General features: G+C 40.7%; 1 protein-coding gene across 1 annotated transcript; it reads right to left on the bottom strand.

Moving 5' to 3' along the window:
• Positions 1-6,485: 6,485 nt before the first annotated feature.
• On the bottom strand, positions 6,486-16,594 carry MS4A5 (membrane spanning 4-domains A5). The gene is made up of 5 exons (XM_072638754.1): positions 16,315-16,594; positions 14,719-14,847; positions 13,424-13,480; positions 12,456-12,608; positions 6,486-6,614 (listed from the first exon to the last, which is right to left on the bottom strand). Exons 1-5 carry the CDS (start codon positions 16,462-16,464, stop codon positions 6,492-6,494), a joined length of 612 nt encoding a protein of 203 aa, XP_072494855.1. The 5' UTR covers positions 16,465-16,594; the 3' UTR covers positions 6,486-6,491.
• Positions 16,595-19,353: the final 2,759 nt, after the last annotated feature.

The following is a 19,353-nucleotide window of genomic DNA, read 5'->3' as shown; positions in this document are numbered from 1 at the left end:
AAGCACTCCTGAGATCTTTACTTTCTTTCATTTCCTCTATATTTTTTGTAGGCTGCCAGACATCCTTTGGCAGGGCTGCAAGTGGCTCACTGACCATATGTTGTGTATGTAGGCCTGCGTATTGACTGACACTGACCGAGTGACATCCTTCATCCTTTCTACTTGTCATTACATAAATTCCTCCTATTCTTTACTAAGTGATAATTGGTTTATTGTTTTACATCGGAGTTTTCTCTTTCCTTGGTTTATGTATTTGGATTATATGTTATAAAAGGATTCTGGTGGAGTACTTTCTCAGTTTTTGAGAGTAATTTGTAGAATAACAGTATTAATTAATCTTCAAAAGTCTGATAAAATTCTCCTGTGAATCCTCAGGACCGGAAGTTTTTTTTCTTTTGCTTTTTTTTTCTTCTTCCTTTGCAGTTAGAATCAATTGTCTTTTCAGAGGATTTCTACTTGGTCTTACCATAATTTGAATATTTTATATTTTTGAAGGTATTCCTCTCTTTTTTTGTGTGTTTTCAGTTTATTAGCATATAATTGTGCATAATGTATTCTGACAATTCTTTTATTTCTCCTTATGATTTCACCTTCCTCATTTACCATTTTATTAATTTCATTTTTTTTGCTCAATGAAATTAGCTAAAGGTTTAAAAATGTTATTAGTCTTTAAAAATTCCTGCTTATAGTCTTATTTATTGTTTCTATGTTTTGTTTCAGTTTTATATATTTCTTCCATAATTTTTAGTGTCTTCTTTTTTGTACTTTGGATTTATTTATTGACTTTCTGATTTTTTAAAGATGCTTATTCATTCCTTACTTTTTCCTTTTTCTATTTTATTAATGTATGTAGGGATATGATTTTTCCACCAATGGATGCTTTGACTGAATTTTTCTCACTTGTAATTTGTTTTAACTGATTTCCTTATCAGAAATTTTGATGTGTTATTTCATTATTATAATTGTCATCCACATATTTATTGTTGGATCTTTTTTTTTTTAATTTTTTATTTTTTTAATGTTTAACAATCACTGCCATACAATTGCGATTTTATCCCTCCCCACCCACCCCCCACTACCTCCCTCCCTCCCCACGACTGCATACAATTCTGTATAGATTCTACATATACTTTCCTATTGAGTATATTTTCACTATAGTCATGCTATGTAGTCAGACTAAGATAAATGAAAGAATCCGTATAACAAATCAGAACATGATACACAAACAGATACACATACACAAACATGATCTGCTACATTATGTGAGTGACTTCCATATTTCTCTCTCTGAGTGTGGAAGGCATTTTGCCTTGAGGTCCACCATTGGGATTTTTTTTTTTTTTTCAGAAGTTCTTGTGTTATTACAAAAATCTAAGTCTACCAGAAAAAACTCTCACACACTGTGGTTGTTGCTGTGCATAAAGTTCTCCTGGTTCTGCTCCTTTCACTCAGCATCAGGTCATATAAGTCCTTCCAGGCCTCTCTGAAGTCTTCTTGTTCATCATTTCTTATGGCACAATAGTACTCCATTACATTCATATACCATAATTTATTCAGCCATTCCCCAATTGATGGACATCCCCTTGACTTCCAGTTTTTGGCAACTACATAGAGTGCTGCTATAAATATTTTTGTACATGTGGGACCCTTTCCCATTTTTATGATCTCTTGGGGATATAGTCCTAGTAGCGATATTGCTGGGTCAAAGGGTATGCACATTTTTGTAGCCCTTTGGGCATAGTTCCAAATTGCTCTCCAGAATGGTTGGATGCGCTCACAGCTCCACCAACAATGAATTAGTGTTCCAACTCTCCCACATCCTCTCCAGCATTTATCATTTTCTTGTTCTGTCATGTTTGCCAATCTTATAGGTGTGATGTGGTACCTCAGAGTTGTTTTGATTTGCATCTCTCTAACCAATAGTGATTTAGAGCATTTTTTCATATGATTATAGATAGCTTTAATTTCTTCCTCTGAAAATTGCCTGTTCATATCCTTTGACCATTTATCAATTGGGGAATGACTTGTATGATTATACATTTGGGTCAGTTCTCTATATATTCTAGAAATGAGGCCTTTATCCCCGAGCTTAGCTGTAAAAATTTTTTCCCAATTTACTACATCCCTCCGGATTTTGGTTGCATTGGGTTTGGTTGTGCAAAAACTTCTCAGTTTAATGTACTCAAAGTTATCCATTTTGCATTTCATAATTCATTCTATCTCTCCTTTAGTAAAGAATTCTTCCCTTCTCCATAGATCTGATAAATACACTATTCCTTGCTTCTCCAGTTTATTCATGGTATCAATCTTTATACCTAAATCATGTACCCATTTGGACTTTATTCTTGTGTACGGTGTCAGGTATGGGTCTATGCCTAATTTCCGCCACACTGTTATCCAGTTTTCCCAGCAATTTTTGTCAAACAATGAGTTCTTATCCCAGAAGCTGGGGTCCTTGGGTTTATCAAACAGAAGGTTGCTATATTCCTTGCCTACTGCATCTTGAGTGCCAAGTCTATTCCACTTGTCTACCTCTCTGTTTCTTAGCCAATACCAAGTGGTTTTGATAATTGCTGCTTTATAGTACAGTTTAAGGTCTGGTAGCGCTAGGCCACCTTCCCAAGCATTTCTTTTCATTAGTCCCTTTGATATTCTGGACCTTTTGTTTTTCCAAATGAATTTTGATATTATTTTATCCAGCTCTAGAAAGTAATTGTCTGATAGTTTAATTGGTATGGCACTAAATAAGTATATTAATTTGGGTAGAATTGTCATTTTTATTATATTAGCACGGCCTACCCATGAGCAACTATATTGTTGGATCTTTTAGCCAATTTGCTATTTAGGATTTCAGTGTTAAGTTTCCATTTGGCACTGTATCTTTTGTTTGTAGTTTCTGAACCAATGACTTTTTATTGCATTATGGTCTATAATGAATGCTTTTATTTTATGTATTTATTTGTTTGTTTTTTTACTAAAAAAAAACCCGACAAATTCATCAGATTCCATGGTTCGATGCCAGAAGAGGGAGTAAATACTCTTTGATTTTTTATTAAAAACATTTTTCATTCTTTTTTATTTTTAATACCAAATTCTGTCTTTTCCGACTCCCTCACTCATTGACAAAGCAAGAGAACTAGATCTCATTAAAAATATGTATAGTCCTGCAAAAAAAAATGTAATCATTAGCCAAATCAAAAAAAGAAAAGAAAAGGAAAAGAAGGAAATGTTTCTATTTGTACTCTGAGTCTCTCAGCCATCTGTCTGGAAGTACATAACAAGAGTCCCTTGGAGTTGTAGTTGGTCATTTTGTTGGCCAGAGTTGTTAAGTTTTTCAGAGTTGATTATATTTATAATAGTGCCATAATTTTATAAAATTTTCTTCTCATTTTGCTTACTTCACTTTGTGTCAATTCATACTAGTCTGCCCAGGGTTTTTGAAACCCCTCCTTTCATTGTTTCTTTACAGTACATTTGTATTAAATCCCATTCATATACTGTAACTTGTTTAGCCATTCCCTAGTTGATAGATATTCCCTTAGTTTCCAATTATTTGCTACCATACAAAGAGTTGCTATGAATATTTTTGTACATATGGGTCCTTTTCCACATTCTTTGATAACTTTGGAGTATAGACTTAGTAGTAATATTGTTGAGTTGATGGGTATGAATAGTTTAATAACAGATAAATTTACTCTTCTACCTTTTTACGTTTGTTTGCGATATCTCTGTGGCCTAATAGTGTGCTCAGTTTCTGTAAAAGTTCTGTGTGGTGCTGAGAAACCTGTATATTCTTTTGTAATCCCACTTAGAAGACACTAAATGTCTTTTAGCTCCACGTTCTTCAGCAGTTTGTTATAATTTTCTCTTTTGTTTTTCTTCCTGTGAGATCTATCCAAAACTGAGTTAGGGCATTGAGGTCTCCTGTCACTAATGTTTGTTTTTTTCAGGAGTGGGGAACCTGTGGCCTCTACCAAAGGGCTGCATTTAAGGGCCTAGAGGGCTACATGTGGCCTTGAGGTCGCAGGTTCCCCATCCTTGGTCTATGTCTTCTTGTAGCTCAATTGACAGTTTTTTATGAATTTGGATACTAAGGCATTTGAAGTATATAAATTTATTACTGGTATTGGTTTATTGTGAGTAACTCCTGAACATAATTTTGTTTCCTTGTTTATCACTTTTTATTTTTTGAATATTTATTTTTGCTTTGTCAAATAGCATAATTACACTCCTCTTTTTTTGGATTCACAATGCATTTTTTCCCATCCTTTCAATTCTACTTTTTCAAGTTATAGTTTTTTCCCCCTGTTCTTCTGTAAATATATTATGTCTCTTCTGTTAATTCATTTAGTTTTTTTTTTAAAGGTAGCCTTATTCCCCTTTGCTCTTTTCTGCACACCCCACAGTTATTACCCCTTTCCCTTTGGAGTTTTGCTTATTAGCTCTTTTTTCTTAGCTACTTTTATCTCATTAAAAAAATTTTTTTTCTCTTTTTTTTCCTCTCTCAGTTAGATCCTCCTTTCCTCTCCTCCCCTTCAACTAGTTGTGTTCATTAATTTTAAAAATCTTTTTGGCTCCCCTTTCTAGAATGAATTTATCTTGTTGACCTGAAAACTTGGTTAAAGAAAAGGCAACAGGCTAAATGCATACATTTTATGATTTAATTAATTAATCAGTTCCCTGTAAAGAATATAGTTACATAGCGCTATGGAGTCAGAGGTGACTCTGACTACCTAGTACAGAAATCATCTGTCTTAAGTACATTTTGCCGTGAGAAAGAAACTCTCCTAATTAAGCAAATCATAAATTCAGAAAGACAGGACAAATAACAAAGCAATGTCAGTCAGGCCTTGGGATTCCAGGCTGGGTAAGCATATGTCTCGGTGATAAGGAAAGAAATCCTACCACTAGTAAGTGGCAGGCTTCCTGCCCCAAACAGATAACTGACGCAGGAAAGGGTAAACAATGTTCAATAGAAATTACGACCTAAGATGTCTATATTTTCTTTACCATTAATATGCCATAACATAGTATGTGTCTATAGATAACAAGATACAAAGGAAAGTCCCATTATTCAAGATATACCATAACATAGTATGTGTCTATAGATAATAAGATATAGTGTCTTAGGTTAAAGGTCTCCTTAAGGAATGTAGAGTCAGCCTTGGCTGGCTTTTGCTGACATAGGAAGAGGCATTCTCTGAGTTTACTTCAGAGAGAACAAAGAGATTATTCCAAAATTTTATATTAAACATTATCAGTCTCACTCATTCTCTTCCTTATTTGCTTTACTCTGGTTCGTGACCTCTATACTTATCTAGTCTCTTTTTGATCTCTGTATATATATTTCAGATTGTTCACTTCAGTTTATTTGAATTTAACAGACATTTATTAAGTTTTGCCTCCTCCTTCTCCCTCCCCCCTCAACTTGGGGAATTGTTTGTGTGATATGACCTATTGTAACCAAAGCATTTGCCCTGATTGGAGCAGAGACCTGAGTTTTATTGTTATAAGGTTAACACATTCTTAATCGAATCAGTCACCATGGCTGTTTGGGCTTGTGGGTGGTTGTTCAGGGTGGTGTGTTAAAGATCAGTGTATTTGCAGATGCCAAAGTTACCAATGTAGCTTGTTCAGTCCCAGGGATAAAAGATTGTAAGGCTTTGGCTAGGTGGGTTTCTCAGACGTACCCACTTGCCTTCCTGGGCAGGGATTAATTTTTAGGCAGGATGTGTACCAGAGTATATTCTAGGGTCAAGTCAGCTTAGTGCCTAGTGATAAGGGTCCCTGATATAGCACATACCTCCTTGTGGCATTTATTTTATTAGTGGTGTGCGTGCCTGCATGTATTGTATTACAGGTAAACTAGCTGTGTGTGAGCAGCAGAAATTTTCTTTATAATTGCTAATTGAACTGATTTGTGAAGTGTGTGTATGAACTTATTTTTTTGGTTAGATCATAGGATTTTAGCACTGGAAGGGACGTAAGCATAGGCCCCTTGAGCTAGGAGACATCTCAGAAGTGATACAGTCCAGATGCCTCATTTTATAGTTAAGACAACTGTGGCCCAGGGAGGCTGAGGGATGCCTGAGGTCAAATAGCTAGTAGGCAGTGCAACCTATACTCAAATTCAGCTCTTCTGAATCTTAGTTCAGTATTTCTCTATGAAGCTGTGTTCATGAGACTCCACAGTGAGGAATCCTAGAGAAACCCAGTAGAAAGATGGGCATGAGGGATGGGCAGAGGCTGCCTTGTTTCTTTCTGACTCCAGAATCTAATCTATTGATCTGTGCTGCTCCCTGTGTTGAATCCTGTGTCTGCTGAGCTGCCTGGGAAGTGAGGGAAGAGAGGATGTGGAGAGGGGGCTGAGAGGGTTTCTTTGTCTCCGCTGTTCCCCATAGAGCTAGCTAGAGGAATCGAGATATCTGTTCTGTCCAGTTGAGCCACTAGAGTAGAAGTACCTCAAAGAGAGCCACCACACATCCTTATTTTCACACTTGTATTGAAAACCAATGCTCAGATTCAGCACAGGTCAAGTTGTGCCTGAATACTGAGTAAGACAGAGAAATGAGGAGTTCAAGGACAGCGAAGACCATCATCATACCCAAAATCCCCTGCAAAAGATGGAAACCAAATGATATAGAATTAAAAACAGTCCTAATCTTAAGGTCACAAAGAGCTATTGACATCTAGTTTGGGGAAATAGCTACCCTTAAGCAGGAGGGGCCAGAGTGGAGACATCCCTGCATCCATTGGGGACTTAGGTTCTGGAGAGGAGGAGTCAGTGCAGGCCCATAGGAGGAAAAAAAGCCCTAAAGTTGGGTCATTATTCTTTTGTGGATCGCTCTGTGAAGGCAGGGGGTGTTTTTTTTTTTCTTCTTCTTTGTATTCTGGGCCTCTAGGATGGTATCTGACACCTATTCAGCTCAGTTCATTAATTTGATTCAGTTCATGAGGTCATTCTCCACCCTCTCAGTGGGGTAACAATCAGTAAACATTTACTGAAGTCTAGCTGTTTTAGGAACTAGGCTAGGCACAGGGGATACACATTGTTCCAGACTTCAAGGAGACTAGAGGCTCCTAGATCCAAAGCTGAAGGGACCTCTGAGGTCATCTAACCCAAGCCTTTCATTTTATAAGAAAGTGAGGAAGGAAACTGAGGCCCAGGGAGGGGAAGTGACTTGCTCAAAGATACACATTTAAGGAGTATGGGATTCGAACCTAGGTCCTGTGACTCCAGAGCCAATGCTTTGCCTCCTGTAGCAGGTTATTTCTATTCATTTGTTACTTTCTCCCCACTCCTCCCTTTTTTAAATTAACTAGGATTGCCTAGATTGGGAGGAAGGAAGGAAAGAAGGGAGGAAGGAATGAAGGAAGGAAGAAAGGAAGGAAGGAAGGGAGGGAGGAAGGAAGGAAGGAAGGGAGGAAGGAAGGAAGGAAGGAAGGGAGGAAGGAAGGAAGGAAGGAAGGGAGGGAGGGAGGAAGGAAGGAAGGAAGGGAGGGAGGGAGGAAGGAAGGAAGGAAGGGAGGGAGGGAGGAAGGAAGGAAGGAAGGGAGGGAGGAAGGAAGGGAGGGAGGAAGGAAGGAAGGGAGGAAGGAATGAAGGAAAGGAAGGAAGGGAGGGAGGGAGGAAGGAAGGAAGGGAGGAAGGAAGGAAGGGAGGGAGGAAGGAAGGAAGGAAGGGAGGAAGGAATGAAGGAAAGGAAGGAAGGGAGGGAGGGAGGAAGGAAGGAAGGGAGGAAGGAAGGAAGGAAGGAAGGGAGGGAGGGAGGGAGGAAGGGAGGGAGGGAGGGAGGAAGGAAGGAAGGGAGGGAGGGAGGGAGGAAGGAAGGAAGGAAGGGAGGGAGGGAGGGAGGAAGGAAGGAAGGGAGGGAGGGAGGGAGGAAGGGAGGAAGGAAGGGAGGGAGGGAGGGAGGAAGGGAGGGAGGAAGGAAGGAAGGAAGGGAGGGAGGAAGGAAGGAAGGGAGGGAGGAAGGAAGGAAGGAAGGAAGGAAGGAAGGAAGGAAGGGAGGGAAGGTAGAGCTTCTGGAAGGCACTTCACACCCCTGCATTTCATCAAGCCCCTGAAGACAAATGTTGTTTCACTTTGGCCTTTTTTTGTGCTCGTTGCTCGCTCAATGTCTTTTTTCAGTGTTTTGCTTGTTTCTTTTTTGGATGGAAACTGAATTCCTCTTTTCTAGGGGATTCCGAATGAGGAAACTGCCTCTTCCAGGTTGCGTGGTATCCTCAAAAGAGCATTAGTTTTGGAATTAGTGAGCCTGATCTCAAATCTTGTCTCTGACACCACTCGTGTGTTGTGACCCCGGCACTCACTTCATCTCCCCGGACCTCAGCTTCCTCCTCTGTGAAGTGAAGGAGTTGGACTAAAATGCTTCCAACGTCCTGTCCGGCTTTCAGTCTTCATTCCTATTTCTTTTCTGAACGTCTCTTGGGGGCTCAGTCCATAGTCACCTAGCCTGACACGCGGTAGTAGACATTTAATAAATGTTTGCTGACTGATTGATGAGAAATTGGTAAAATATTCTGTTCATTCTCTTTTTAAATTAAATGAGACAGATGCAACCAAAAAAAAAAAAAACCATAAGCTACAGTTCTCCATTAAGCTTGACAGAGTTAGAGATGCTCACACAGATTGAAAGGAAGGGAGACAGGAAAAGAGAGAGACACATAGAGTGACTGAGATAGAGATAGAAAAAGACAGAGACAGAAGAGGAGGAAGGAAAAGAGATGGAGACACAGAGAAATATGCCTGCAGAGATATACACCCAGATCCAGCCACAAAGCAACCCAGAGAAGGAGAAAGACAGAAAGGTTGTGCTTTCCTGGGTTTCTATGGTCATCTCTCAGCCTTTGCAGGAAGGAAGCACTCCTTAACATCCTGTTTTTTGCAAAGGAAGGCATAACTTATCCTTCACTAGCCTTAGCTTTGTGGTGTTTGCCTTTTAGGTCAGATGGGAGAAAGGTGAACATCAGGAGCTCTTTCCCTTGTTCTAGGTCTCCAGGTGAAGAAAGGTTCCCCTATCTGAATTACAAATAAAACAGAATTTAGTATTTCTTCTTGGCTTCCTTGACTGAATCCTAAAGAGACAAAATAGTCTTCAGTTAAATGATGCCTTGGGTTCTGGATTTGGTTAGGGATTTCATCTCCTCTTGGATTCCTAATGTAGTTCCTATTAATAAAAGCTGATACTATGTTGTACTTTATAGACTGCAGAATACTTTACATGTATCATCACCTCACTGGACTCTCACAACAACTCACTTTTCAGATGAGGAAAGGAACAGGTTTAGGGGGCCAAGGGACTTGCTCCTGGTCACACAGCTTGTCAGTGTCAGAGGTGGGATTTGAATCCTGGTCTTCCAGATTTCAGGTCCAGCAGTCTGCAAACAAAGCTCTACTAATGCTCTTTTCATGATACCATGCTGTCTGCTCTGTTCTGTCCTGTTTGGACTTGTCAGGCATGTGAATTGGGGAAAGGGTGATGTATTTTGTGGAGGTGAATTCCATTTGGAGAAGCCAATTGTTGAGGACACTGTAACTACTTCCTTTCCTTATCCCCTTAGTACTTGGCCTTAGGCCATCATTCAGTCAGCATATATTAAACACTATGTGCCAGACATTGAGCTAAGTAAATTTTTTTTTTTTGAGATGGAAACTCTCCCTCCTCTCAAGGAACTTATCCTCAAATATAGGAGATGATGCACATATGTAGAGGTAGATACAAAAGAACACAAAGTAGATGGGTGCAAGGAACTTTAATGGCAATAGAGAGGGTGGTGGTGGTAGGAAAGACCTCCTGTAAGAGATAGGACTTGAGCTGAAACTTAAAGGAAGTCAGAGAAGCCTGGAGGTCCTGGTGAGGAAGGAGAGCCTTCCAAGGATGTGGAAGATCCAGCGCAGATGTAAGGAGTAGGGAAAGGAATTGTCACATAGGAAGTATAGAACATTGAAAGGTAGAAAGTGTGTGAAGGGCAGTAATAAAATACAATACAAGTAGAAAGATAAAAAATGGGACAAGGTGGTGAACAGTTTTAGATGCCAGAGAGGAACTTTATTTCGTGCCAGAGGTAGAATGGCATTGCTGGCATTTATGAATATGTGTGTGTGTGTGTGTGTGTGTGTGTGTGTGTGTGTGTGTGTGTGTATGTGTATGAGAGAGAGAGTGATGCTGTCAGACCTGTGCTTTAGGGAAAGCCCTTTGACACTCATGTGGAGGATGGATCTGTGACAAGAAAACCAATGAAGAAGCTAGTCCATTAATACCAAAACAAGACAATGTATATGGTCATGAAACTTTGCAATGCCAAGTACCTATGACTGCTTGGTCCCATTATGCTGACATTTTGAACCTAAGGAACTGGAACGATGATTGTGACTTCAACAGTCACAAGAAAGCTCAGAAAAAGGGGAGGTTTTTTTGGAAAAGAGGGTAAGTTCTGTTTTGAAAAGAGGGTAAGTTGAGTTTGAGATGCTGAAAGGACATCCATTTGCAAACACCCAGTAGGCAGTTGGTGAGTCACAGCTGGGCCTCTAAAAAGAGACTGGACCTTGCTATGTGTGTCTAGATTTCATGTGCATAGAGATGAGCATTGGACCCATGAGAGCTGCTAAGATCATCAAATTGAGAGTAGAGAGTGAAGAGAGAGCCGCACATGGAGCCCTGGCAGTTGCCTACAACTAGTGGATGTAACATGAGTGAAAAACCAGGGAAGGTGAAACAAACTGGGAAGGAATCATCATTATGGAAGAGGAGAACCAAGAGAGACCAGAGGGTATTCAAGAGGGGACAACAATATCCAATGCTGAAGAGAGGCTAAGGATGAGGATCTGGAAAAGGACTGGGTAATCTAATGAGGAGAAAACTGGACCTGGAATCAGTAACACCAAGTTCAAATCCAACCTTAGAGTGTGAACTTGGGTAAGTCACTCAAACCTGTTTGTTTCGATTTCAGCTGCAAAATGGGGATAATAACAGAACCTTGCAGGGTGGGCAGCTAGGTGGTGCAGTGGATATAGTGCCTGCTCAGACACTGACTAGTTGGGTGATCCTGGGCAAGTCACTTTACCCTGTTTGCCTCAGTTTCCTCTTCTGTAAAATGGCTGGTGAAGGATGGCAAACCACTCCACTATCTCTGCCAAGAAAACCCCAAATGGGGTCACAGAGAGTTAGATATGACCGACAGCAACAATCATCTCCCAGTATAGTGGTGAGGATAAAATGAGATCCTATTTGTAAAGCATTTAGTATAGTGCCTAGCACATAAGTAGTAGACATTATATATAAATACTAGTTATGATTATTACTGTTAATTCACAAGGTAGTCCAATCAGTCAGTCAAGGAAGCATGTATTAAACACCAGCCTGTTCTAGGTACTAGGGATGATGTCTAGGTACTGGGGAAAGCTCTCCCTCCTCATCTCTACCTCTTGGCTTCCCTGGCTCCCTTCAGTTCTTAGCTAAAATCTCACCATTTGCAAGAAATCTTCCACACTTCTTAATCTTAGTGCCTTCCCTTTGAGATGATGCTCTACTTTATCCTGCATATAGCTCGTTTGTCCATAATTGTCTGAATTACTTCCCTCATTAGAGTGTTCAGCACAGCGTCTAGCACATTAGTAAGCATTTAATAAATGCTAGTTGACTGACTGCCAGACTAACTTGTGCAAAAATGGGTGTGGTGGTGGTTGGAGGGTGTTGTCACAATTACTACATTGATTTTTTCAAAACAATAATTGCCAAGATTGTCCTAATAGTTAATGCCTCCACAACTGAGAAGATCAGGGATGTCATAATCTGAATCTCAGGATGACTGAGGACATCTTGTGTACTATGGATCAAACTGACATTTCATTTTATAAACTCAGACTTTTGAAGGGAGCATAGGCTAGTGGAGAGACATCTGGCTTTGGAGTCAGGAAGACCGTGGTTGAAAGTTCTGTTTTTGACACATATTAGTTGCATGATCCTGAGAAAGTCTTGGAATCTCTTGGTGCAGCAGATGATTCTAAAATGACCCGGAGACGTTATAACAATTGTCAATCTGCATAAGTGGAAGGTGCTTCCACATGAGCAGGCCTCATTCCTTGCACTAGTGAAATTATAAGTCTGGAGGAAAATTCTGGCTATAAAAATGACCTACCTGGAGCCAGGAGAAACACTGTTTTACATAAAAAGACAGTTTCCTCAAGTTTCAAAGGCTCATTTACATGTAGGGGGATACAGTGGGAAGATTTTAAGTCAAAGGACCAGGGTTTAAATCTTGGCTCTGCTGTGTGACCTTGAGTTTATAAATCTCATCTGTGCAACGTGAGGGTTAGACTCTCAAGTGCCTTCTAGCATTAAAACCTCTGACCACATACAACAGTGCCTCAAACCTTTCCATCCTTAGAGTCCATTGGAATCTGAGCTCAGCTCATGCTCTTAGGACTCACCTGAAAGACTCTGGATACTTACAATTAAAAGGATAGTGATTCCAGCACAAATACTGCCTCCACCAACATAGCCACACAGGTAGTCCTTGTCTAGAACGAGGGCGAATGAGAGGAGAACTATCCCAACCAGTGCAGCCACAGAGCTAACTGTGTTTGCAATCAGACTCACTTGTCCCTGGAAGAGAGGAAAAGTGTTTGGAAAATAGTCAGGATCAAACACCCTACCCCTGCCTACATCAGGAAAGATGCTTGACAGCAAGTTGTTTGTTTGTTTTTTTTTTTAAAATAAATAAGCCTTGGCCATGGTGAACCCAATACTTGGCTTTGCAGAACTTCCAAAGCCCATCAAAATGCTGAATTTCCATGAGAGCCGCTTTAACTAAATCTTCAAAACTAAAACATATTATCTTCTCAAAGAAGATCAGATAGTCAATCTGTTGCTTAAGTATGTTTGGCTTTAGGCCTTTTTGATAAATATTCCACTTATTATCTTTTTATACAAAATAAAAATAATAATTTCGTGTTTCTTACTAAGAGTTAAATAAAAAATAATATCTACTACTAAATGAGCCCAGCCATACACCATGCTTTTGAAACAACTTAAACTGGAATCCCTGTTTGGCCAGGGTTTGATGGAAAGCCCTTTGGGACAGGGTGAGAGTGGTAGCATTTAGATGACCTTCACCTAGGAGCACCTGAGGCCTGGTCGTGCTTCTTCTGCCTTTGACTGTCTGACCTTGAGCAGTTCATTCTCTCTGGAGCTCTGTCTGCATGTCTCTAAAATGGAAAGGCTGAATAAAGCCTCTTTCATCTCACATATTCTATGATGCTGTGAAATACAATGGGAGGCAGTGATGTGAATAGTGGAAGACAGGCAGCAGGACCAAGCTGCTGGTTTGTAGTCCCAGTGAGCTTTTGGAAGCCCTTTGTGAAGCTGAGAATTAAACCTTCTCATATTTAAATGATTGAGAAAGAGGAAATGAAACTTACAAGATATTTTGTGGTTCTCCTTTCAAATGCAATTAAGAGGGATCCTGAATTAATGTACTGTCAAGAAAAGAGAGAATCCATTAGTCACTAGAATCTGTATTGGGGTCCTATGCCAGTTTTCCTCTCTAGAATATTCCAGGGCCCTCTTCAATCGTCAGGGCAGTGTCTTAGAGTGGGAAACCATACAGCCAGGAGAATTATTCTCAACTCTGCCACTGAACAGCTAGCTGTCTTTCCTTGGACACTTCGCTTAATATCTGTGGACCTCAGTTTCCTCCTCTCTGAAATCAGAAGGTTCCTTACAGCTCCAAAATTCTATAATTCATATTATACTAAGCCTCAAGAGAAGTCCTGGGTTTGAATCCTGGCTTAAAATGAGATAATATTTGTAAAGTACTTTACAAATCTTAATGCATTCAAGAGATGCTCTTCTCAGGAATTATTTTCTAGTATAGGTTCTATGAGATAGATTCTGAGACGCCTTCTAGTTTTTGAGATTCTGGGATTTTTCCACAAATGGTAAGTGATTATTAGGATGAGAATACCACCAGTAACAGAAGTCTTCAAAATCCAATCAATTAGTCAATCAGTAAGCTTTTATTAAACAGTTCCTGTGTGATAGGCATTTTTTCAGGTTTTGGGAATACCCTCAGGGATCTTACAAGGGGAAACAACTTGGACAGGCATTAGATATAGAGTCCTTTTGTGGTCCAGGGGGAATCTGGAAAGGTCTTTCGGAGGAGGTGGTCCTTGAGCAAGGATTTGGGAATTTGAAGATTCAGAGATGAGGAGGGAATTTCAGCAGATGGCACAGGAGGGCAGATGAGACCCAATGTCAGTGACAAGAACTAGAAGGGCCACTTTTGGTCAGAAAGGGGAGTAATGTGTAGATTGCTGGGGAAATGTATGCCAGATGGTCCAAGTCTTTAAATGACAAAACGAGGCTTTTGTTTCTTTTCCTAGAGCTTTTTGAATTGGGAATGGTCATGATTAGATCTATGCTTTAGGAATGCCACTTTGGGAGCTGTGTGGGTAATGGGTTGGAGTAGAGAGAGATTGGAGGCAAGGAGATCAGGTTGAAGGCTCTTTCTGTAGCCTAGGTAAGAGATCCAGAGGACCGGGCAGTGGCCATGGTGTGAGCAGAGAAAATGAGTCTCTAATGGTGGAATGTTAGGCCCTGTGATGATGATAGTAGAGCAGATGTTTGAGGGAGAGCCTTTGCCTCCAGCTTCCTCTGACTCTGAGGGGTTCGGGAATAGCTTTGTGCCTATAGTTACTGTGTTCACTGTACTCACACATGCTGCTCCCCAGAATGGATACCCTGTGATAAAGATGAATGGAAAGCGCGGGTATGGAGAGACGTGAGTAAAAATGAAGACTGCCCCAAAGCAAAAGTTCATCAGACCAATTAGGACCTGAACAGCCTGGAAATAGAAAGGGCATGGTGGTCAGCAAGTGTTTCTTGGGAGCCCATCTTCTGAGAGGCTCAGCCCTGTTGTCCCCTGAGAGCTCCTCAAGGGCTTCTCCTGACTCTTTCATGTTGCTACCCTTCAACATTCTGTCCTTTCCTACATCCTCATTCTGTTTCTGGCTAGAGGTGAGTCTGAGTGCAGGGAGGCTGTGCTGCCAGCAGGGAGGTATAAGGGAAAGAGAACCCCAGCTTGAGGAGAGAAGAGAGGGTGGCCTAGTGGAAAGAATAGTGGGTACTGACTACTTGTATGCCCTTGAACAAGTCACTTTAGCTCTCTCTGCCTCAGTTTCCTTAACTGTGAAATTAGGAGGGTAGATTCAGTTGCCTCTGAAGCCCCTTCTGATTCTAAATCTCTGATTACATGCCAATGTTTTGATGCCCCTACACTCAAAATCTCCTTTACCATTTTTTTGTGTCCTGCGTTAGGTCCCTAGTGTAACTAACAGCCCTATTGAAGAGCTGTATTTCACCTTAGGCCAGAAGCAGCCTGGGAACTAGAGGCTCATTCTTTCTTCTGGGAAATAGTTCTGGAGAATATCCCAATGCACCTTGCCTAAGAGCTCAGCTTTGGACTTAAAAATGCTTCTGCAAAGGCTCACAGGGGAAATAATATTTCCAGGTTTGAGAATCAGAAAAGAGGTTCAAATCATGGCTCAGCTTTTTGTGACCTGTGGTCCCTTGGGCAACTGGGCTCATTTGCTTTGACCTTCATTTTCTCAGTGAGGAGGTTGGATTGGATGACCTTTACTTCTGTTCTAGTTCTATATCTGTCATTGCAAGGCCCCAAGTGCTCTTAGAGAAGCAGTGGATTAGCACCAGGGGTGGGGGGACATGTGACCTTCTAGGTCCTTGGGTACTGCCTTTTGACTGAGTCCAAATTTTACAGAACAAATCCTTTTATTAAGGGGATTTGTTCTGTGAAGTTTGGATTCTGTCAAAGTGCTGTATTTGAGGACCTAGCTGGCTACATGTAGCCCTGAGGCTGCAGGTTCCCCACCCCTGGATTAGCTTCTGGTACAGTCTATAGGTCTCAGGAATTGTTAAGTTGAGGCAGGGCCCTCTCCTCCTTTTTCACTTGATAGCAAATCCAGTTCTTCAACATGTCCCAGACTTGGGAGTTTAGAGCTTTCCTGCGCAAGCATTTCTCTTTTAGAAGACCACCTTCCTAGCTCCAAATACAAATGCCCTTTTCCTCCCTGTTCACCATGTATAAACATGGATATCAATAATTCTGGGTGGAAACCTGGTATGTAAGCAGTCAACCAGAAAGATTTTTATCTGTGAATCTGCTAGTCATTATATTACTTGCAAACATTCAGTAGACCTTTGAACCTCGATTGGAATCAGTTCCCTTCTTGAAGACTATGATTCCCTATCCCTGATTTTTCTTTCCCCCCTTCCATGAATTACAATATCTTACCCCCATGATCCTCATTTCTGTAGCAAGGAAATGTTCTAAACCGGTTTTTTTGGCAAAAGCAGTTGTTTTTATCCCACTCTGGACATTGAAAACCTTCTGAGGTAGCAGCAGGAACACTGATTTGGGTGTGGGTGCCGGCTTGGATTCCATGGTCCTGCCGTTGATTCCACGGCAGAAATAATGTCAATAAAATTGGTGGGCAGGCATCGCAGCCAAGATCATGTTCCACTCCTATTCCAGGTTCACCTGGAGAGCTGGACTATTGCTGTGCATCGCATTAGAATCATTCAGTCATTGAGTCATAGTATCATGGAACCCTGGAATGCTAGATCTGGAAGGAGCCTCTGGAGAGGCTGTGGAGGAGGCCCCAACTGAGGTTCAGTAACTGAGACTTAGATTTTGGTCCCAGCCTACCACTCACCTCTGGCATGGCCTTGGGCAAGCCCCATTTCCTTTCCAGATCTTCACTTCCTCATCTGGAGAATGAGGAGGGTGTTTCTCTAGAGATTTGGTCCTGGAGGTCCCCTTGAACATTAAATTCAACACTGTCAGCTCATTCAGTCCCTTCTTTTCAGGTGAGAGATTTGAAGGAAAATCTCCTAGGACAGATAATTTCTCATTCCATTCTCAAAGAGCCCTAGTGCTGAGGCTTTGTCATAGGATGTCAAGGCTGAAATGGACCTTTGAGGTCATCCAGCCTGATACCCTCCTTTTGCCAGATAGGCCTAGTGATTTGGCCACAGTATCTTAAGGCAGTGCCAGCTAAGCAGCAGAGCCAGACCAGCATTGCCCAACCTCAAGTTCTGTCCCCTTTCCTATACCCTTCTCTTCTGCAGCTTATGAAGAGTTTCCTGGTTTCCCATCCCAGTTTCTCCTATTTAACATTTCCTCCACTTTGGTTCATTTGTTGGGTGTTTGTTGAGTATGAGACTTCCAAGTCTCAGATTCTGCAAAGCTTTTTCATCTTTTACAGTCTCTTGTTGACCCAGAGGACTCTTGGTCAGCATCCTTCTCATAAAATTACTTTTCAGCTGGAATTATAATGAAGCTTCTTTTCTCTAGGGTTGAGCAGCTGCTGATTCTTTTCTCTGTAACGTGTGTTTTTCACCTCTTAACTCATTTCCCATGTATTTGGATATTCTTTTTTCTGTTCCTGCATGTCATTTTTAAATGAGTGGGGGACAAAAAGCACATTGCCAATTGTGTCTGAGCAAACTATGTCTTCTGCATTGTGGAAACAGCCTGTATAGTGAAAAGAGGCCTGGACTTGGGATAAGGAGACCTGGGTTTGCATTATAGATCTAATACTCCTTAGTTGTGTGACTTTAGACAAGTCATTTTCCCTCTCAAAGCTTCAGTTTTCTTATGGGTAGAATGATATTTTTGGACTAGATTATAATAATATCTATGTACATGTAAAACACACACTCACATACTCACACATACACACATCACTTTATGGGGCAGCTAGGTAGTGCATTGAATAGAGCACTGGACCTGGTATTATGAAAACAGGGTGAAATGACTTCCTCAGGGTCACACACCTAATAAGTGTCTGAGGGCAGATTTGAACTCAGGTCTTCCTAGCTTTAGGTCAAGCATCCACTGAGCTGCACTAGTAATGATAATGCTGATAGCATTTATATAGCACTTTAATGTGTGCAGAGCATTTTATAAATATTATCTCATGCAATCCTTGGGAGGTAGTGGGTGCTGTTACTATCCCCATTTAAGAGATGAGCAAAATGAGGCAGACAGAGACTGACTTGCTGAGGGACATGCAACTAAGTAAAAGTATGATGCTGATTTTGAATTTAGGTCCTGCGCTCTGAGAAATAATCAGGCCAATGTCCCTGCATTGTTCCTCTCTGCTGTGCCTCTGTATAAATCTTATCATCTTTTCTTCCCCTGGTTGTATGGTTGAGAACTAGCTTTAGAGATTACATTTCTGTCACTGCATAAGTCTGTTTATTTCAGTGAATACTCCCAGGTCCCACAGTATAACTCTGGTGTGATGGGTCTATATAACTTCTGGTACTTCCAGGAAGAGTCAAAGCCAAAGAAGCCTCGGTGCATCTGATGGAGCACAGCAGACTGGAGGACACACGTGGTATTCTTTCATCAAGGTGGGCACCACCACTGGTGGTGCATTTCATGGCACACACTTATCTTGGCAATTCTTACTTGGGTGCTCTGCAGGGCTCTCATGCTGGGTTCTTATCTGGGAGTCTGTGAACTTAAAATGCTATCTTTATTTCAATATAATTGGATTCCTTAGTTTATTCTAGGCATTTTATTTTATGTATTTTAAAAGCATTCTGAGAATAAGGTCCTTAGCCTTTACCAGATTGCCAGTAGAGTTCAAGACACAAAAAGGGTTAAGGAATCCCTGCTCTAAGTTGTTTTACTTTTTATGAGTGTCAGAGTAAGGGCTGTCCCTCTTTTAAGAATTCATTGTTATCTGATTACTGCCCCTTTTTCCCTCCCCTACCCCTTCTGAATGATATAATTTATAACACTTCTTGAATATGTTGTTGATGATATGTGATGTGGTGTGTGTGTGTGTGTGTGTGTGTGTGTGTGTGTGGTCAAGAATGGGAAAAGAAATGAGAGAACTTTTTTTCCCCTCCCAAATTTATTTATTTGTTTTCAATTTTCATCAATCATTTCCATAAGTTTTAAATTTTCTCCCCCTCTCTCCCCAAGATGGCATGCAATTTTATATGGACTCCACACATACATTCTTATTAAACACATTTGCACATTAGTCATGTTGCGTAGAAGAATTAAAATGAATGGGAGAAAGCATGAGTAACACTAAACAAAATCAAACATAACAAAAGAGAAAATAGTCTGCTTCATTCTGCATTCCAATTCCATAGTTCTTTCTCTGGATATAGATGGCATTTTGTATCATGAGTCCTTTGGAAATGTTTTTGGTCTTTGCATTGCTGTGAGGAACTAAGTCTATCAAAAACAGTCCTCATACGCTGTGGCTGTTACTGTATACAACGTTCTCCTGGTTCTGCTCACTTCACT

The sequence above is a fragment of the Notamacropus eugenii genome, chromosome 2, assembly GCF_028372415.1.
Source record: "Notamacropus eugenii isolate mMacEug1 chromosome 2, mMacEug1.pri_v2, whole genome shotgun sequence".
Classification (NCBI taxonomy): Eukaryota; Metazoa; Chordata; class Mammalia; order Diprotodontia; family Macropodidae; genus Notamacropus; species Notamacropus eugenii.
This window is presented reverse-complemented; position numbering and strand designations above follow the sequence as displayed.